The sequence below is a fragment of the Saccoglossus kowalevskii genome, chromosome 22 (assembly GCF_978046115.1).
Source record: "Saccoglossus kowalevskii chromosome 22, keSacKowa6.1, whole genome shotgun sequence".
NCBI classification, from domain to species: Eukaryota; Metazoa; Hemichordata; class Enteropneusta; family Harrimaniidae; genus Saccoglossus; species Saccoglossus kowalevskii.
In genome coordinates this window covers 27565181-27588128 of record NC_140662.1, presented here as the reverse complement: position 1 = coordinate 27588128, position 22948 = coordinate 27565181, and the positions used below count along the sequence as shown (strand labels likewise).

The 22948-nt window shown below is 35.2% G+C and overlaps 1 protein-coding gene across 2 annotated transcripts; it reads right to left on the bottom strand.

The window, feature by feature from the left end:
- Nucleotides 1–6482: 6482 nt before the first annotated feature.
- LOC102803333 (uncharacterized) lies at nt 6483–20481 on the bottom strand. 2 transcript variants are annotated; one of them, XM_085495498.1, is made up of 15 exons: nt 20349–20481; nt 20063–20115; nt 18718–18792; nt 18048–18152; nt 17794–17913; nt 16030–16126; nt 15757–15896; nt 15256–15469; nt 14749–14877; nt 13023–13221; nt 9555–9670; nt 9325–9450; nt 8724–9122; nt 8493–8651; nt 6483–7059 (listed from the first exon to the last, which is right to left on the bottom strand). In XM_085495498.1, the coding sequence occupies exons 1-15, from the start codon at nt 20407–20409 to the stop codon at nt 6623–6625; spliced, it is 2430 nt and encodes an 809-aa protein (XP_085351624.1). In that variant the 5' UTR covers nt 20410–20481; the 3' UTR covers nt 6483–6622. The 2 variants fall into 2 exon arrangements, with proteins under 2 accessions (XP_085351624.1, XP_085351625.1); XM_085495499.1 differs by having other exon boundaries at nt 8493–8636.
- Between the last annotated feature and the right edge of the window lie 2467 nt (nt 20482–22948).

Here is a 22948-nt window from a genome sequence, read left to right as displayed (position 1 = left end):
AACGCCATTTGGCTGGGGGGGATAGTAACCTCTTGTAGTGAGAACCAGTGTGACTGGTCTGCCAACAGGGTGCTAAAGATTTCATTGTAAATGTTATCAGTCACATCCGTTAATGTAATTTCGTTTTACTTACCCGTAAATCACTCGCATAAGACTGTTACTGGGGATTTAGACATCGTTTAAACTATGTTGTCTGAAATATTACTAATAATTTTTTACAAAAGTGTGCAATCAAATAAATTAAAAAAGCGAAATTTTACCAGTCTATGCAAATTAACAATATGCGAAATTTATTACTAACTCATAACGTGGAATGATGGAACAGCTTAAACAGTTTAAATAGCATTTTTTAAATAGCATTTTGTGAACATTTCAGACATAGACAAATAGAAAAAAACGTCAATCTGATTCGAATTCGATGTAGGCTCCAATTCTGTTTTTTTTTTACTTTTTTATGACCCTTTGTATAATATTTATTTGTATTTTTGTTTGAATATGTCGATTTTGGGGTTTTACATACCGTTAATCAGTTCTTAGAAAATCGTGTCCCAGTCGCCTCTAACTACATCTAACTCAAAGTGTATACAAATCCCATGCAAATCTCGTCCAGAGACCAGCCGATCAGATCACGGGTTACAAACTCGACTGAACATGACTCAAAACATGGCGGCGTACAGCAACAACTAGTACTTTTGCGTGAGCTGAATCTAATACAACTTATTGACAACACAGCATTTTCGCTAATGGATCTAAAATAACAAGTAAGTTGATTTTATTTCATTTCTGTTTGGTGGCAGATGAATTACATGTGCCAGTAATGTCGTGTTTTTGCCTCTAGATCGGCGTCGGGGATCCGGTATCAACTTCAAGTTGATACCGTAATCACATTAATCGACACTTCAGCTATTTCGTTTGCATGAATTCTTGTACAATACTCCTCTTTGAAATAATGATAAAGGGCTCCAATTGCATCAATTAATGAACAATAATTGTCTGTGGGAAAGTATCTTTCTCTTCTCTTACTTTGTTAACCATCCAATACAATGTGGATGCAATGTGTCTCGGGGTCTTTACGGCTGACAATCCCATGTTCCCTATTCAGGCAAAAATTTATAGTCTGAAATAATGTAACGAGGCTGTCTTCAAACTGGGACTGTAAAGACTTTGAGGCAGTTGTGGTCAGTGCAAGGACTGACTGTAATATCAGGTAAAACAGCGTAGTTCCCAACATGCGTGAAAACTTCCTTGCACTTTGTTGTGTCTTGCGCCTGCTTTTTTGGCTGTTCTGTTTTTTTCACCCCTATTACAGAGGTTATCATGTGAAGGTAAACGTTTTTATGTTAGAATTCTAAATCTAATCATTTCCTGAATTTGACAAAAAGAAATACTCTGTAATAAAACATCTTTGTACTCTGATATTTTGTTACAATGAGCACCTGAATTGTCCAAACAACTTAATGAATCAACACAGCTTGTACATAATGCAGTTGTGGAGGAATATGTTCACTCACATTCTACATTAAAAATATTCGCATTTTATCAGAAATATGATATGATGAGTGGACTTAGTTTTTTGATAGCAAATGTGTTGACCCCCTCTTCTTACACACCTTAAAGAGAAGGGACACGAATTGGTGACGTCACTAAATACATGACCTTCAATCGGGATCGTTTGCCCGATATATACAAATTCCAGTAACGACATTACAAATAAAGTGGAACAAATCACGTGACAATATAATGATAATAACGGTAATAAATCCTAGCCTATAAGTTGAACAGAACGATTATATCGTCACTGGGGTCACGCCAAGGTTCACGGACTTCGTTGCAAAATGGCCGTGTGATTAAAACTGGGTCATGACGTGACGGGCGATGAAGACATCATTAAACACTAACAAAATCACAATAAAACGGAGAAGTGGTCGCATATACAGCGTAGCAAACAAGGGAATTGGAAAAAAAGCCTAATACAAACGCCAAGGGTTAGAATCATATCAGATACACACTCACCGAAACCAAAACAATCGTGCAATCGTTTGTATCAAAAAAATTCAGGCAACAGATGAATATCTTCTGTGGTGCTGTGGTATGTATACAGTGTCTGTGGATTTATTGATTGAGGGTTCGAATTCAACAGTTGATATTTTTTTAGAATGTTTCAGAATTAAATCAAATATCCAATGACACCAGTATATTTATTTCAATATTCTAACACCTTGCATTGGTGGAAGTTAATCAAACACGAGTTCTTTACATGCAAATAAGAATCAAATATTTGTCAACACATTTATTCTCTCAATTTAACAACCTTGTAGAGGTGGTAAATAAATAAACAACAGGTATTTACTCACAAATATAATGGTCAATATTTGTCCATACATTCATTCTCACAATTTAACAACTTGTAATGGTGGATAATAATAACGAGTGTTTACACCAAAATATGTCTCATTTATTTTCATAATTTAACTATTTGCAATGTTGGAAATTAATTAAACGCAACTTGTCTACACCAAAGTAAGTCCCAAATATTTGTCCACACATTTATTTTTACAATTTAACAACTTTTAATAGCGGAAATCAATTAAATGCGACTTGTCTAAATCAATGTAATTCATACCCTGAATTTAACAACTTGTAATAGCGGAAATCAATTAAATGCGACTTGTCTAAATCAATGTAATTCATACCCTGAATTTAACAACTAGTAATGGTGGAAATTATTTAATAGCGACTTGTGTAATCATTTTACATCTTTACCAGCAGACAGTGTACAAGAAAGTATTATTATTGACAGGAACGTGTCTTTATTTTTGTGGCTACCCACATGGTTCAGTGGATTTGTACACTGTCAGCAATGTGAGAAATCGTAAGTTCAATCCTCTGGTTCATGGAATTTTTAAATGTTATTGGGAACACATCTCCTCTCCTACCAAGAAGTGCTACCTCACATGGAAGCCGTCAGTCACAGCTGTCATCGAAGTTCGAGCAGGGTTAAAAGCTGCAAGTCACAACAGACACGTGGATCATTTCTGCTCTCCAAATGGGTCCCTGCTTTTGTATTGGCTCCTCAGGATTGCTAATTCCCCCTTTTTAGAATGTATTGATTCACAAATATATTCATGAATATTCATGAGCATCGAAACTGCCAAGTCATGAATAAATTAGCATAATTTAAAAATAATTACATAATAATAAGTGTAGGTACGTATTATGAAATTATGCTAAAAGGGAAATGTACACAAATGAATTATATACATCAATTGTGATTGCTCACAAAATATAATTAAATTATTGTAAAAATTTGGAATCCTCTTTTGATTTCACATTGGTTCTAACATTACTTGCAGCCATCTTGAAATAACCAAGGACGATGAGTCTGGCGCAAAGTCAGACAGCTGCTTTCCTAAGCCGCACTATACTTGTCGAGATTTGCATACGCATTGAGTCAGATGTAGTTGGAGGCGACTGAGACACATTTTTTTAAGAACTGATTAACGGCAAGTAAAAGCAAAATATTGACATATTCAAACAAAAATATAAATAAATATTGGAGCCTCATACCTATATCGGATTTAAATCAGACTGAATAAACATAAGCTACAATTTTACAATTATTATTATATTACGTAATAAAACAAGTCGATATTTATGTAGTTTATAGATGTTTAAAAAATGTTACTATGAACTCACCTCAGATATGTGTATTCTGTAATATATGGTTGAACGGTTAGTGTCTAGTAAGGAAAACGTACACCACATCACATTACGTATTTTGTGTTGATTAACTGTAAAACCCGCAGCGTAATAATGTACATGTAGTTTGAATGTATTACCATGCGTAGTGCTTATGGAATGTGACAAAATCTGATACGCCTTTCACAGTTGAACGTCGAATGGAGCTAAATACGCTTTGCCAACAATGGTATGTTTAAAATTACCTTCCAGATTGCCATGACACAAATAAATAAAGGAACAGAAACACGCCAAAGAAAACATCATCTTCACTGATTCCAAATTATCTTGTTGAAGCGATGCGACATAGACACATCAGTCATATATGGCTGCAAGAAAGAGGTAATAGTAAAATAATCATGTGATCTGATGCGAAAGTGCAAAGCCTTATGAATGGGAACCACGCTAGTCATGCGCATTGCACATAGTCCAAGGTCTGAAGTAATAAGGGAAATCCCTCTGCAGAGACTTTGCATATATTTAGAAGCATTTCAGTTGGGAAGTTTGATTGCGTCAAGTCACGGGACTACGAATGTTGTCAACAGGAGTCGTGATGAGACGTGAGTGATATATGTTAATAGTGCCACCAACGCCGTGAATGCATGTTTTATTTATACCCGAAGTTGTGTGTTAATCTTGTGAGTACATATTTTTGGCGCAAATCTGTAATTTAATGTATAAACAAATATGCGAGTATCAAATAGGTTTTGGAAAAAAAACGAAAAATTTATTAAAATATACAATCTACAGTGACCTTTGTGATCACCTTTCAAAGACAAAAAATTGAAGGGCGGTGATCGTCGCGCCACGCATGCGTGAGACATGGGTCTCATATAAACAAAGTTGGCGACTTCGGCAGTTTCGCAGAGCAACGACAACACACTGAAACGTTACCAACCAGTTTTAACTAAATAATTTCTTTTTTGATTGAAGGTATCGAAGGTGTCATCAGCGTAATTACTTGCACGTCGCATCCAGGTTAAATCTCGTACACGTGATTTTCATTTGCGCATTGGATCGTGGGAAAATCATCAACAAAATTATCAACACAAATGCCACATATGCGTGGCGCGACAACCACTATCTTTTAAGTTTAGCTTATTTAATGTAGCATTTTTCAAATACTTTTATTACGTTTTTTATCTTGTTTTGACTAGCATAAAAACCAAATATATAATTAAAATCATAATTTCAAAAAATTCTATTTAACGGCGTTCACATGTTTTTTCTGCAATGTCAAGTCAATAACGTTTCTTAGGGTGGGTTAGTACAACGTGGACACTCTACCCAAAGGTGAAAAGGTGTCGCAGTTAAAATCAACTAACTAACTCATTTTCAGCCAAAGGGTAAACAAATATAATGAATTTTGTTATGAGACTGGTATTGCAATATCTTGCAAACATTCATGAGTTTTTTTTAATTTAACGAAAGAACTGTGAAGGGTAATGTGTTTGCAATGAATCTCTTTGGGTATAATTTCAAAACATATACTAAGTGTGATTAGGTGTGATATGCTACCACAATTTTGAGTGCCCACTTTCTAGGGTTATTATTAGTCAATTCACAATTGTTTTCTGAAACAACGTACCCCGTACAGTGACAAAATAGCAGATTTAAACATGTCAATTAATTATCCTAATGACTTATGACGAGTGTGAACATTACATTCGTTTTAATGTGTATAGTGATCTGTATCCAATGAGCAGTTTGCTTTATGGTTGTATATTTGCACGTTTTGAGTGTTTGGCTAGTGAATGTTAATGTCGTCACTTTAAGTACACATACATTACATGCTGTTTTGAATGGACGGTTAATATGAGGTGCTTTAGTGTGGTGCAATTCTACTCGAGGGATTTAATTATAGCTGGCATTCACTGTACAATGGTCATTTAAAGAACTCGTCGGAAAAACATGCTAGAGAATAATGCAGCTATATGCGGTGACCGGAAGTGATGCAATTTATGTGGTACATGGCTTTAAAGTACAAGGCGGGATAGCATCGCATTGTGAAAGCTGAGGTTTATAATCACTGCTAACATAACTTGGTGGACTTTAGACTGCTAAATATGCTGCAAATGGTCATACTACAAGGGTCATAATGATTTTAACTTGGATGAGAAATATATGCGCTGAATGTGTCCACATGCACTAGAACAAATTTATACATTTGAACTCATTTATTTCCAGATTGCTGACAGGTACAATCTAAATAAGCAGTATTATCGGACACTACATTTATTTCATTAAATGGTTGGTTGCCGCCTTTTGGTCTGGTAATACAGCTCTCTATTAACGACGTTCATCTATGATATAACAAGATTTAGTACACAAGAACATTGAAGTGGAGTCAAGCATTATTTATGCTAGAATAATTAAGTGTCAATGGATCATGGTCTGGTAGCGGATAGATGCTTAAACTAAAACATGAATAAAGATGCATTTTGTGTGAGTCAAATTATATTCACAGACGTCACAGCACTTTGTTGTATTGTATTAAAATTGTCAGCTTATTCAAAAAAAACCCAGTCGACTACTAATTCCGAACTATAATTTTATAATCAGCTGGCTTCCCTAAACTCTCAACCATAATAAAAAAACAAAACAAAATATATTACATGAGTAGGTGATCTTCCGAGCATTCATACACATTTTAATTGTGGAGTGAAACTTACAATTCTATATGCACGTGACTGAAGTATGGTTATATTTATTATATTTGTACAGATGCAACAATTACACCCATGTTTATTATTTGCAAATTCACACTTTATTCTGAAAATAACATAAAATGCAAACATTTAAACAAAATGTTGACGACACATTGATGATATACACATATATGGAATGTTGAGATCATCATGTTATGTTTGACATACGTTAACACTCACATTATTTCTAGGTCTATTTCCTCACACCCATCGTCATTAGGAAGCCTGAGATACAGTTTACGATTCCATATGCGATTTACTATACATGATATAAAGCCGATTCGTTGTTGTAAATCTTGTTCTTGATGTTTTCGTGGCATTGCGCTAATTAATCTTTTCCAAAACTCTTTTTTCTCTTTTTCAGACCCATTTCTGAGCCACGTAAGATAGTTTATGGAGTCTAAAATGGATTTCAAAGTAGCAGACATTTCGTCACCCATGTGTGTCACGTCTTCGAACATTATTGGAATCAATTTATGACGTAATCCGAACATTTCAAATTTAGCTTGGTCAACTTCATAATTGCACCATTCACTTCGGACAAACTCTGGAGATAATATCAATATAGTCCGTCGACTATTCTTAATCGCGTAAAGTATATTTTCAACGATAGCTGAAATATGCAATTAAGTAACAAAGTAAGTACAATCCATTTATTCTGATATATATACCCTTTTAAAATATTATGTTTCCTCTCGGTCATAGATGCGGAAAGTGTGACACTATTTATAAAGGTAGCGAGACTATTATTTGTGGTGAAAATTACGATTTTCAAATTAATTTATCTATTGATGAAATGCACTATAAACTTTCATATGATAAATTCAACATAACATAGAATGTCCTGTAAGTTGCTTAAAATGCAGCTTTTCTGTAGGGAAGCAAGGCAGCCTCGGTAGGGTTTCCAAAATCAACAACACAGGTTTAATCTGTGTGCTTATAAGTTTCAAAGAGTAACTCAAGACAATGCAATGGTTATTCGCCACCAATTATTATGTTGATATTTGCATCCCTTTCGTTCCAGTGAGCGCAAACAATTGAAAGGAAATGGGGTTCTTCCATATTGAGTTCAGCCAAAAACACTAATGCAAAATTATGACCTTCATGATTCATGATTATTTTTTTGCTGCCTACTACGTCATGAAAGGTCCGACATACTAGAAGTTCTAATCACACACACACACAAACACACACACCTGGTTGTAAGTATTGCAAAGATCTGAGAAGTATGAATGCTATTGTTCTCACTCTGAAATCAGATTACTATCTATAGTCATAGACGTGTCAGTACATCGATGGTCCATGCTATAGTAGTCTAAGCCCGGAACAATCGATTCAATTGGGCCGTGACTGTCCGAGCCTTGGGTCTACATTGCCGACTACTTGATTTGTTCGATGCTTTAGCAGAATTGACTGCTGCCTGTCTGCATTTGGGGGTCTTACACTCTTTCGCCATCTCATGTAATCCATAAAGTTATCATGTGCTACTGGTTGGTCTCCGCCCCTGTTTGTTTCACAGATTAGCATTTGCATATGAATGTGTCAGACACAAGGTCACACAGCCACTGAAAACAATCATTGATTTCTTCTCATTTGCCGATTTTATCGAATTATAGCTATCCCATTCCTTTATTTTTGTTGGGGCAATGCGACTAAAACTTAAATTAAAATTCAGCCCACTATTTTTTAAAATGCGTTGCTTGATTAAAACTGACCAGACACATTAAATTTACCAGACTATTGAACAACTTGGAAAAGTGAAAACAAACTTCTTATCACCAGCTCAAATGCGTAATTATTTTTTTTACTGAGAAAGTAATTGTTTACGTTTGATTGAGTAACTCGTCGTAGAATGCAGATACGGGCATGAAAACACACTTTTGAAAAACTTGAAGTCTGGCGATTCTACAAATATATACGTTCCGTGCTCTTGTTATAGTCATTTAGTGACAATTAGAAGATGAAAACAAGTATGCAAATAATAGTCTGGCTACCTTAATATTGAATTGAATGATTATCATTAGACAAGGTATGCTATTTACTTACGTATTCCTGCAGTGAAATCTCTATGATGAATGTTTACTTTATAATCATTATTTTCCTCTAATTCGTACAATAATTCTTTATTTACAAATGTTTCCTCTTCCGTACCCCCTTTTACAGCTACAAATGCATCCCATTCCTTATCATCTGTAAAAAAATATACTAATGATGACGTTGAACGGAGGACATTAAATTATACACTGTTCATCAAAATAGGACTAAGTATGTACTCACCATCGTCTTCAGATCTACCAAATAGTAATGGATACATTAGTCTATTCTTTCTGTATCGGAGACATACAACAAAAACAAAAGTAACTAACACAACCAGAAGTAGTGAAGTCACAATTAATGATACAATAACAGTTTTCTTTGTTCCAATATTGGCAGCGTCCACATTTACACTGAATCTACATATGGCCGTATTTCCATGATTATCTACTGCTGTGTGCAATATGTTGTGTACTCCTATGATGAATCTATCTCCTGCTTGATGGTTTGATGTGAGATTAAACAGTCCTGAATTGTCATTGACTTCAATCTTTGGCCACGTAACTTTAGTAGACGACGACCCTTCATCTAATAATGCCGTGATGTTCTGTGGACAAAACACAAATTCCGGTGCTCCTACATCTGCATAATGAAAACAAATAAGGGGTTAGCTGGCGCATGGACCTGTGATTAGGTTAGTTATGTTTTATTGAGTTTATTTCCCGCAGAACACAAAACCAATCAAATATTTGCTCTATAACAGTAAAATCGTTGAGCAAATGTTGTATTAAACTTCGATTGCTTTCAGCGAGTCAAACATCTCACCAACGTTACTCAGACTCACCTTCTGTGCAGTATGTTCCATTCCATCCCTGGCTACAAATACAACCATCTTTACGACTGCAGTTACCACCATTTTCACAATTACAAGTTTTATCACATATTGCACCCCAACGATTATTTTCGCATCCTAAAAATAAAATGTGTAATTTGTGATGCGCATCTTGGTAAGTATGAATCTTATATCAGGCACTAGAAAACCTCCATTATGCCCGAAACTGAAAAATGTCTTACCTGTCACTATCAGAGTCGTGTAATCTTTGTACACATCACCATATATGTCAACCACATTACATTCATATGTTCCAGCATGTTGGTCAGCAACGAAGTAAAATTCTAATCCAAATCCTCTGCAAATTGGAGCAAACAATCAAAAAAATCAACAAAAGTTAGAACACTACAATTGAGAAATTAAAAAATCATAAAAAGCTGTTTTAATTTCCCAATAGCAAGGATAGTACATTCATTGGCCCTGAACATTGTTATTAGGTAATCTACCATATAAAAGCATGAACAACATAAGCTTGTATATGGCAGTGATAATAGCAACAGATGTAATGACGTACACACCGTTCATAAAGTGTTTTCAGGATGTTAGTCAGAAATTCATTAGATCAGTACTGTTTCAAAAAGGCAAATTTTCTTAAATGACACACAGAATAAAACGTATCACCCGCATAATTAGCGTATTTCTAGACAGGATACGTCGTTTGATGATACACACTAACGATCTCTGATTGTTCTGAGCTTTCGGGTTTATATATGTTTTGATAACTATGGATTGTGGAAAGTAATTCATGGCTCATGGCTCATGTGGTTTGATAACTATGGATTGTGGAAAGTAATTCATAACGTACAATCCGCACAACACCAGTCTATTCTTTCGAGTTCCCCTCGATTGATTCATCGCACAATGCAGTGTGATGATTGTGGTTATGACGATCCAAGGTTAGTTAACTTGAGTAAAGCTGATTAGCTGTGTATCTTGTAATCAATGTAGATTCAGTCACCTTTCTGGAAGTACCGCACGCACCTATGGCGTTATTATTACCAATAGCATCGGAACTACCTCTGTCGATGGCCACGCAGATAATACAATACCAGTACCCCCAGTTAAAATCAATGCTCTACTGAAGGATCTGGAAGCTTTTAGAAATACATTTGTGTAACAGAACAGAACACCTATACAGTGACAAGGTTCATTTGAATGCCCGGGGTACAGGAAGGTTGATGGAAGATGTTACCGACGTAATAGCGCTCATCGTAGAAGTATCCTTGGGGATAATTTGAATCCTCATACCCACACTAGTAGCAGACGACGCGTAACGTGCTACAGCTGTGGTAGATTTGGTCATACTTTCCACGTGTGTAATTTCAATAGACAGCAGCACAATAGCGATGTAAGGTGCTAAAATTGCGGCGAGGCAGGCCATCCATGTTGCGTGTGTCATCAAGCAACAGGTATTTGATGTTGGAGTTGTGGGAAAACGAGTCAAAAGCAGAAATACTGTAACTTTTAGGGAACCGGTCAGGATGAGGCGGCCGTTTCTAGCTACTCCAGTTGTAGTGTTTAGGATAACTGCAATTTCGCGAATAATTTAAACCTCCAGAATGGTCCGAGGCTTGGGTTTATTAATATTAACCATTTATCTAACAACATTGACGAGCTTAATTTGATAGTAACTGCTGATTGTAAAAAAACTGTACTGTTCATAATATTGCATATTATGTGCTGTTAGCTCATAACATTGAGAACGCTTACCTAGAAGGCAAAGAAATGTACATTTTTGGTGACTTTAATTATGATGTTCTATCTAATTGTACGCACTACTTGTTTTTAATTTTTAGTTGGTTTAGGCTTTTCTCAAATTAGTAATGGTGTTACGAGGCCTGCGTCCGGTAAATGTCTGAACCACGTTTATGTAAATTATAATGAAAATGTTAATTTGGCTCTCATTTATAATTTGGGTATTTCGGACCATAACCATATTTCCGTTCCTTCCTCTAATCAAACAATCATGTTTCTATTCGCTATAGAAATTACAAAGTGTTAGTTGAGTCTCTATTTTTGGCAGACTTTCGGAACATGTCTCTACTTTCCGTACACAATATTACTGATACTAATTGCGCATTTGACATGGAATTCTATTTTTAATATATTTGCGATTCCCATGCCCCATTTGTTTGTAGACGTGTGAACAAATTAAGACAGCCAGAGTAGCTGAATTTACGGAAATTTATTGAACCCAAATTGACCAATACTCGACCATTTGTTATACCGCCAGTCACATGCCAGTTCGTGAAGAACCAACTGCTCCCACTATCAAATTCCAAGTCAGCTGGCCTTGACAATACATCATCTGAACTTTTGCGTATTTTTGCTCATTTGTGGAAATATTGTTTATTTATTCAACCTCAGTATTTCATCAAGTATTTTTCTAGACATGTTATTCCATTACACAAGGATGGATCCCGTGAGTTATGTAATTTTCATCCAATTTTGTTGCTCCCAATAATCTCGAAAAAAGCCACTTATACCATTATTTAAATAGTCATGATTTAATTTCTAAATCGCAGTCAGGTTTTCGGAAATCCCATTCTTGCCATACAACTATGACTAAGCTATGTGATGCATTACTTAGAAATATGGATGATGACTTATTGTGTCGTTTGCTTTTCCACGACCGAAGCAAGGCGTTTGATATAGTAGATAAACACATATTATTGAATAAGCTCTCTATTAATGGCATTTCCTCTGTCTCCCTTATATGGTTTAATTCTTATTTAACTGACAGAAAGCAAGTTGTGTATTTGATGGGTAAGTGTACCGCAGTGTACCGTAGGGATCAATCTTAAGACCATTATTACTTATTCTATTCATTAATGACCTACCATTATGTCTTGAAAATAGTTCCATTGATATGTATACGGACGATAACATTCTGTTATCGTCTGGAACAAGTATCAATGTAGTCACAAAGTGCATTAATGATGATGTTTGCCAATTTTGCGTTGGGTTAATTACAATTACATGTCAATCAACACATCTAAAACAAAATCTATGCTCGTTGGATCTTTTCAAAGGCTAAATAATGTTGGTGAAGATTTTCTGGTTAACTTCAATGGTGAAATAATTAAAACAGTCAGTTTCGAAAAGTCGCTCGTGTGGTGTTAGAAAAATCTCTGTCATGCGATCACCATGTAGATATACATTGGGGATCACCAGGTTAATTTTGTATATATGTATTTTAGTGGATAGCGGCCATTTTGGCAGATTTATAGTGTTTTTACCATAGATTCCTATGGCAGAGATATTATGCCATATCTCAAATTGTAGTCTGGTGACATTGGCTTATGGTTTTTCTGAATTTTTCACAAATGTGGATTTTAAAAATCACAAAAAATGCAATTTATGCTTTACATCAGCGCTCTATGGAATTGTTCTAAAAATAGCTATTTTTGGAAAATATTAGGACAAGTTTCTCAACACATGTCACTGTAACACACAAAAAATGATAATTACTGGTGCCATTGGCATTATCTTCGTGGTTTTACACAATAAACCAATTGTCATGTGATTTTGACAACTTTCTCAAAAATGATGAGTAGACGTCCACCAACGGTCGGATAATGGGTCACATGACCAAGAGTGGTATAATGATAATAGATATATAAGACAATATTTTTTCTCTTCAATCTTACCTGTCATATTCATCCCAGATATGAATTCGTGTATCATTATTGAAATGCACTGTATTTTCTGCTAGAATATTGTCATTGTGACGCAAGCTTCTATCATAAATATCAGAGGCGTTTAGGTGGTTGAAATTGCAGGTGAATGATAAGGCTCGGCCGACATATGAGTAGAAAATAGGTGCAGTAAACACTACACTGGAGGTAACTACAATAAAGATACATGCCTGTTATAACAATATATTCGACACTATTTCTTTAAAAATACATAATCTTTAAAGGAGAACTAATACTATAAATAGGGCAAGATGTCCATCGCAATAAGTATGCTAATCCGAACCAAGCCTCGTTGCCAGAGCTACGGGAAATGTGCCATTTACAATGTTTTGAGATTAAGCTGTGATTCCAAATACATTTCTTCGGGGGCATGAATAAGTACGCTAGCGATTACAATCATTTGGTTGGGCTTTTAACATATAAATGTTGTTGTTTTCGGTTGAAACGTGCAGCTACAAGTAAAAATCATCAGTTTCAAATGTAGGCTAATGTAGGCAGAATGACTGGCAGTTTGAGTAAACGACAATGTAAATCTCCTAGATGTTTATTCAATCTACAAAGCATGTTGGTTTACAAACAGCATTATAGTTGAGCAGTTTTTGTAACCATCGGTAACCTTGAGGCATGGTGATTCAAGACAGTGATATTTGAAAACCATTCAGTGGCTTTGTGCCAGACTCGTAACTCAACACTATGTTACCTAAAATTACAATGCATTTGAATAAGTTATACACACGTGTAATGTCGTTTCTTAATATAATATTCGAGAGCCCGAAAAAAAATAAGATCTGTTTGATTTTTTTTCACTTTAGTCATTTTCACTTGCCAGGAAAATATACGCCTTACGTAAGGAAAGTTAGCGATGGTTTTCAACTTATGTGTACAATCGTTAAAATCGTTCTATCAAAACAAGTTTGCAAACGACTCAACAAGATGTGCCCATTCGTTTTATCTAGCACAACCAGTAGTCGTGTTCCATGGCGCGGTATATAATTCAACGCTTTAGTTATAGATGGGATGTTAAAATTGAACGCTCATATCTTTCTCGCCGCTCAATTGATTTTGTTTGTAAAGTCAACCCCGCCGAGATACAATCCGATACAACCCTTGCACATACAACCGAAGTCCTTGACCAGAGGTATTTTCCCACTCGTTATGTTAGCAGTCCGGTGAAATAGTGTGTATACGGAATGTGCCTAGGAAGGTTCGTTCTCAGTTTTACTGTATACGAAATCAGTACCGTCAATAGACCGACGCAACGGAAACAGAAAAGTCGGCGGTTTTTCTTCGCGACCGTTAAGCAACAATCTGGTTTTGTCTTCAGTATCCGGTGGGCTGCTGCATTTACTAGTGGGCGTCACTTTTGCCCGACGATGTAAGTATTACGGAGCGCACGATGTTTAAAATCATGGCATATGGAGCTAGCTCTGTGTTTGACGCAAATGCCGAACAGACTAACGTGTACTTGGTTTGAAATACAATTGTTTTGTTATATTTAAACAAATTGTAATCTGTTCACAGGATGTTTATATCAGTTGTTGTTTTGCGGATGAGTGGCACAGAGGGTAAGATAAGTATTCATTTACTTAGTGGACACAGGCAGAGTTAATAACCCGTGAGCACTTGGTGCAATCAATAGGATTGATTGGTTCCCCTTTAATTATACATAAATTCATACCTATATCACAGGCTATTCCCTTCCATCCAGTGGTACATTTGCATGCACCATTGAAGATATGGCATGTTGCTCCGTTCTGGCAATAACACTCATATTGACAATTTCCGCCAAATTTCCCTTCAGGGCAACCTGTAACAACACATGACAAAATAGAAACGTATGCAGCACAGACATATGGATTGTGAGTATAGTAGTATTTATTGTGATTTGAGCAATACCAAAGTATAGTCTCATTATCAACAAACACTAAGCCCGTATTTTGACTGTTTTGAATACACAAACCGGCCATAGAAATGCGAAGGAAATTCAAAGATATTTTTTTGCAGAAAGATACATATAAAAAGATCCTACGATATGTACAATACGCGATATGACTCTAAAATATTATTACTATTACATAAACTCAACATAGTCAGTTTAGTTATAATAATTCTGAATAAAGTAAAGTTAATAAATCCCAGGGTGTTAACACACATGCTTGCTAATTGATTAGAAGTAGACACTCACCTAACACATCTATATCATATAATGCGTGCAAGGTTGTCAAGTGGATATTTCGGATAACGTAAGGAATATTTGCGAAATAGCACTCTATTCCTTTGTCTACTTTATCAGAAGTAAAGTGACTAAAAACAATTCGAATGGCATTTTCAACACTCGAATATTCAATTATCACATCGTCATTACTTGTAGACTTTGTAGTATCATTGCTAAAAACACCCTGAAATTTGATTAAATATAATTCAATGTACATTAAATATCAGATTCCATCTTCAGGAAACGTCAAATACGGAATATGTTTTTCCGCGTGCTGTAAGATAATTGTAATTATTTCTCATATCACTTCGATCTGCGATGGTGTTCTTATATGTGTTGAGAATAATTTACTAATAATCACTAATGTGACTACTAATTTCAATATAATAACAACACTATCGTTGTTTGATTCTTATGAACGAAACTCAATGCAAAAAATAACAATCATTTAAAAAATGTATCGATACTTACAATATAAATTGTCGGTTTAATATAAAAGTGATCACCACCAAATTTACAACCTCCTTGTAATTTATTATCAGATAGCACTTGCTTGAATTGATCAATTTCTAATTCATCATACAATAGATTCGCGACAACTGTCAATCGACCTTAAAATAAATACGTCAATAAATTTAATCTTTAATTCTTAAGACATTTAGCATGAAAAAAATGTCAATAATAATAATACACATGTTTATATTCAATGAACTGTACTATGTATAAATATAGATATGTACCTACATTCACTGTTGTCCATTTGAGCATTAACAACTATATCAGAAGGTCTATCCGGTGCGACTCGCGGCATGTATGTATTTCTAATTCTAAAAGGCAAAGGCTATAAAAAGGTCAGTACAATGTATATTATGATATGTATTAGTTAATCAACAAATGGGCAAAAGATCATTTTCTGCATTTTGGTAATTAGTGCCGTCAAAATATAATCTGTTACAAGAGTGGTCTTATACCCGCGCAATTGCAGTGTTTAATCAATTGTCAATTACAAACCTGTATCACAGGGGGCGGCAGGCATTATATAACACCTCTGTACATGCATTAGTTTATTGCTTAGTCAATGTTTATTTATCTGATGGACAGCTCTGGTTATCAGTTGGGATAAACAGCATGTGTTCGATTATGCAAATGAAAAGCAACAGCTTAAATGTATAGAAAACGAAAAGGGTGGAAACTCTCAGGGGCAGAGGCATGAGATAGTCAGTAGAATGGCTAGCCAAATTAATGTGTGCATAAACAAACAAATAAACAGGAAGTCAATCCCCTGCACAAGTCATGTGATATAAGAGATGAAACTTTCCGACAAAGCCAGGTTTGACATAAGCTCTATGATATTAGACTTAAAAGAAATATGTTGTATAGCAATTGCTAACAACCCTAGCAGTGGTTTTGTTGCAGCACGGACTAATAGCAATATCGTTGAGAATGGATTCTGTCATAACCTGGCAAGAATGGTCAAAACAACAACCCCTGCTACTCACAATATGGCTATGGTATGGATGCTATTTGTATGGGACAAACAACAACAACAAATCGAAGTAACTCTCCGGACTCTTTGCCTTTCTCTAAACCATCTTGTTTGAATAGGAAAAGAAAGCAGGCGGACCTTTTCCAATGCACATATATACCGAGTAGCTAAATTAACAGTGTATTTTCAACAGTCTGCGATGTGTCAATCTTGGGTACATTTGTGTGTCAGTAAATACAAAGAGAAACATTATTTGTAACTGGAATGCTACATTATAAAAAGTTTTTAGGGGGGACAAGGGTTGACCAAGAGTAAAATAACAGCAAAATACGTCGAGTCTCACTGCCGGCCGGCACTTATGTTATTATGATCTAGCTAGGTCAAGGGTAATTGCTACCCTGACTGGATCACGTGACACAAACAAATTAGCATATTAAAAGTTAAGGGTCAATATTTGACTTCCGGTAATGCAGTCAATCTCATACCGTCGGCTAAACAACATCATGGGTGGTTTTGTACATTGTAAACAATAACATTTACTCCTGTTATTTTGCCAGTACACATATATTATCATTACTAACATATGTGGACAGAGGAAGTTTATTTGTCATGCGTATAAAGTGTGCTTTTTTGGCATTACCACTGAGAGTTTCCACCCTTTCCGTGTTCTGTAGTTTTCAATTTGCATCGAGATCGATCGATTTGATTCCAGTACTTTAAAACAGTATTTTGGATACCATAAACACATTTGTGAATGACTAGAAACAAACCGCAGTTGAGTGAACGATTAATATATTTATTGTGTGATATCTGAGATCTTGATAGTTGAATGGCATTTACAAAATGTTTTTCAAATTTTGAGCAGAACAGGCCTAGACAAAGATTATTATTGAAGATTTTGTCGCCAAGCAAAACTTTATGAAAACGTATTGACCGATAAGAAGAACAATGATGACGTTCGCTAATATATTAATCACTTTAGAGCTTCACCTTCTCGAAGAAAATACGCACTTACGACTTACCAGGTCATATTTTCCTCTGACTTGCCGATCTTTAAACACACAACTTTCATTATATATTGGAGGCCAGTCAGCTTCGTCATCGACTATAACAGTCAGGACACCATATGTAGTTATGTTTACCTGATATAAACAATATGTCGAATGATATAACAGACTGGCGTCATATCGGAACAGAATATAACAGTTTTAATAAACTTAAAATATTGTCACGTTTGGTCGTCTTTCATGGATGTATTATAGTAAAATTTACTTACGGAATCCCATTGCAAAGAGAGTATATACTCATGTCTATCATCGTAGTTGAGAAATGTTGAGAGAGATATTTTCTGCATGTGTGTGTCACAAATGAAATGGCCATTCTGAAATGTAAAATCAAAAATGTATGTAGTACTGAACCGAGCTCATTTATCCCACAATGCACATGAGTTGTAATCACTTTGACGTCATGACAATACAACGCACGTTATGTCTTAACATTTTCCGATAACAAATCTCATTTGTAGGGTATGATTGTTGTCAGAGCGATCACTTTCACTGCCTATTCAGTTATTTCACAAGGAAGAGTATGTGTTTCTATTGAGACTTATATTAGTGGTGTGCCATTACCCGTTGAATAAAAAAAATGAAACGAAAATTTCGAGTATCAAAATGCGCAAATTTGCGTTTGGTCAGGTAAATGATAATTTAAAACTGGTGTTTACAAATACTGATATAGTTGAAACCAAAATGCTATTGTTATGTTAAAATAAATCATACCCAAATATTTTTTCAAGATTCAATATCACAAAGATTAATCTACATTTCATCGTTAATTAATGTTTAAAATTTTATCAGGAAAGGGTGCTGAACTAGCGCGAAAATCACGAATTCTCTGAAATATAAAGTAACTAAAAGTTAAGAAATTGATCAGTTATAAATTCTTACCTCGTTTCCACTTCGAATAATAAAGTTCGTTACCTCACCACCAAGGTTAAATACCGAGCTACCCGGAAGTAAATTCTAAAGAAATACAAATGCAAGTAATATATCAAATTAAAGTTAGGAAGCACATTTAAATTTCATAAAATTATCTTATACTCATTTACTTAACCCAATTTATTAAGATAAAATTTTGTATTGTTCCCTTCTCCGTTGACCTATATTAATTGTCTTTTGATTGAACTATCTGGGAGTTATCAATTAAACTGTTATATGACCTCATAACATAAAACATCAATAAATAGTGGAGTGAGGAAACAATTATCGATCACATTACTAACAATATTTGTGTACACGTTCTGAATTATTCTAATAACGTGATGTAATTTATTGTGACAATATACCATTAAAACCAACATGTTTGCTTTTGACTTATTTAAAAAAAAGTATTTCAAACGTAAATTAATTACATACACGCGCCTCTGATAATCCTTTACTAGATCATTATTAAGAATGGATACATCTACACTCCCAGTTAAATACTAGATAAGATATTTTGCATAATTGAAAACACGAATAATTATTTGTATCACTTGTAATGCAAATATGTCATTCATATACTTTTGATGCAAAGTAGCCATATTACATCAGTTATGAAAATAAATGAATGTACAGAAATGTCGAAAAGGCTAGCATTGAATCCAGATAATGTTATCGACCCCCACCCACCCCACACCGCCCTGTTTTGTACAGGGATGTATCAAAATAATCAACCCAATAAACTTACGTATTACACTGTACAATGTAATGCTAATGGTAGAGAACATTGTGTATGTATTTTTATGACACCTTAGCCCTGTTTTGTGTTATACGAACCGAAAATATTGGCGTTTTATACCAAATGTTCATCATTAACATTACTTATTTGTATTCTGTAAAACTGATTTTTGAATACGTTAATAATCAATGTTGTGTGGGATTTAGTCGATAAACGTCATGATGATCAATGTTCTTTTTTTCTTCAAAATGTGCTGTAAATACACACATACGACTATTACAGATGATTTAGACATCGTTTAAACTATGCTGTCTAAAATATCACTATTATTTTTTTTTTGAAAAATGCGCAATCAAATAAATCAAAAAAACGAAATTTTACGAGTGTATGCAAATTAATAATATGCGATATCACATACTGTTAATAGCATTTTGTGAACATTTCAAACATAAGCTTCAATTTTTCAAACTACCCTATTCAAAATGGCGTAATTACATCAACATTACGTAATAAAACAAGTCGATATGTATTTAGTTTATAGATGTTTAAAATATATTGTTACTATGAACTCACCTCAGATATGTGTATTCTGTAATATTTGGTTGAACGGTCAGTGTCTAGGTAACCTGTAGGAAACAAACATTACATTACACTACGTATTCTGCGTTAATTAACTGTAAACACAGCAGTGTAATTGATGTACATGTAGTTTGAATGTATTACCAGACGTAGTGCTTATGGAATGTGACAAAATCTGATTCGCCTTTCACAGCAGGTCGTCGAGTGCAGCTACATGTGCCATGTTAGTGTACGATGCCAAACATTAACAATGATATGTTTAAAACTATTTGTTCATTACCTTCCTGATTGCCATGACACAAATAAATAAAGGTACAGAAACACGCCAAACAAAACATCATCTTCACTGATTCCAAATTACATTGTTGAAGCGACGCGACATAGACACATCATCCGTATATGGCTGACACGGAAGGGAAAGTAGTAAAATAATCATGTGATCTGATGCGAGAATGAAAAGCCTTATGAATGGCAACCACTCTGGGCATGCGCATTGCACATAGTCCAAGGTCTCAAGTTATAGGGGGAATCCCCTGGAAATCCCCCTACATCGACCAGCGCATGTATTTAGAACCATTTCAGTTGGGAATTTTGATTGCGTCACGTCACGTGATTACGGATTTTGTCAACAAGATCTTCTGTACATGTTTCCCTGCGTATCAGCTGCAGCGCAGCCGTTATTAAACGCGATTATTAGATGGTAATAGCGCCATTAACGGCGTGGATACATGTTTTTTTATACCCGGAAGTGGTGTGCTAATTTCTTGCGTGCATGGTTTTGGTACATTTTTAAGTCACTGGCAAAAATCTGTAATTTAATGTATAAACTAATATGCGGATATCAAATGTAACGCGTTCTAATAGGTTTTGGATCAAAACGACAAATGTATAACAATATACAATCTACAGTGGCCTTTATATTCACCTTTCAAAGTCAAAACATTAAAGGGTGGTGGTCGTCGCGCCACGCATGCTTGAGACATGGGACTCATATAAACAATGTTGGCGACCCTAACAGTTGCCAGACCAACGAGAGCAAACTTAGAAGTTACCAAACTTTATCTAGATAAATTCTGTTGTGATTGTAAGGTATCGAAGGAGTCACCAGCGTTATTACTTGCACGTCGCACCCAGGTCAAATCTCGTACTCGTGATTGTCATTAACGCATTGGATTATAAATGTTTATCAACACATTTTCGCATATGCGTGACGCGACACCCACTGCTTTTTAAGTTTGGCGTATTTTACGTAGCAGCTTTACATAAAAATACTTGCTTATTTTTTTATTTTGACTAGGGCGAAAGATATAATTAAAATCTCTATTCAAAACAAATCTTTTAGTGCTTCAGTCATCGGAGGATGCAATTTTGAAATTTTCACTGCATAGGTGACAAAACAATATCTTTCTCTTTAAAGCGTTCGCATGTGTTCTGCATTGACAAGTCAATATTGTTTCTTAAGGTGGGTAACTATCCCGAGTGGCACTCCATCAAAATGCGGTTGAGCATGTACGTTACAAAAAATACGTGGGAAACGTGTCTCGGTTAAAATCCAGTACCAAGTATAAAGGAAAGAATGATTTTCAGCCAAAGGGTATACAAATATAATGAAATATTTTTTCTATGAGAATGATATTGCATTAACATTCAACCATTAAATGGGTGTTTTAATCCACGGAAGAACTGTGTTTGAACACCCTTTGAAGAGTAATGTTTTTCCAATGAAATTCTTTAGCTATCATTTCAAAACATATAATAAGTGTGATTAGGTGTGCCATGCTACCACAATTTTGAGTGCCCACTTCCTAGGGTTAGAATTAGACAATTTACAATTGTTTTCTGGAACAGCGTACCCCTTACAATGTTCATCCCGAAAGCCCAACTTCGTCATGTTCACCTAAAGATTCAAGTTGAGGAAAGTGCGAAGTAACATATTTAAACATGACAACTGGGAGTCCTAATAACTGATGGCGTGTGTAAAAATTAAATTTGTTTTGATGTGTCTCTTAGTCTGTGTATAATAAGTGGTTTAAGTTGTTAGCTAGTGAATGGCAATGTCGTCACTTTAAGTACACGTACATTACATGCTGTTATGGGTGGACGGTTATTATGGAGACTTTAGTGGGATGTGATTCTACTCGAGGGATTTGATTACAGCTGCCATTAACTGTCCAAAGGTTATTTGATGACCTCGTCGGAAAAACATGCCTGAGAATAATGCAACTATATGCAGTTGCCGGAAGTGATACAATTTATGTGGTGCATGGCTTTAATGTACAAGGCGGGATAGCATCGCATTTGTTAAAGCAATGTTACGTTTTACTTTACCGTGAAAGACTGCATGCTAAGGTTCATTATCACTGCTATTATAATTTGGTCAATGTCATGCCAATATGCTGCAATTGGTCATGCTACAAGAGTCATAATGATTTTAACTTAAGAAATAAGAAATGTGCCCTGGATGTGTCCTTCTACCTTTTCAAAAACAACACAGTAAAGTGGATGTCCTCAAGCCTTAGAACAAATTTATACATTTTGTACTCATTTCTTCCAGACTACTGACAGGTGCAATCTGGATAAGTTGTATTATCAGACTATATAGTTATTCAAAGTGTTGCTGTGATTATTGCGGTAGAATGATAACTCATATTACATTTTATCGATGGTTGGTTGCCGTCTTTTTGTCATCTTCCCGGTAGTGCGTACACTTTTGTCTGTGATGTAACGAGATGTAGTTCACAATAACACTGAAGTTGGGTCATGCATTATTTATGCTATAATAATTAAGTGTCAATGGCCCAGGTGTCTGGTAGATGAATGCGTCAACTAAAACATGAATAAAGAAGCATTTTGTCTGAGTTGAATTATATTCCCTTACGT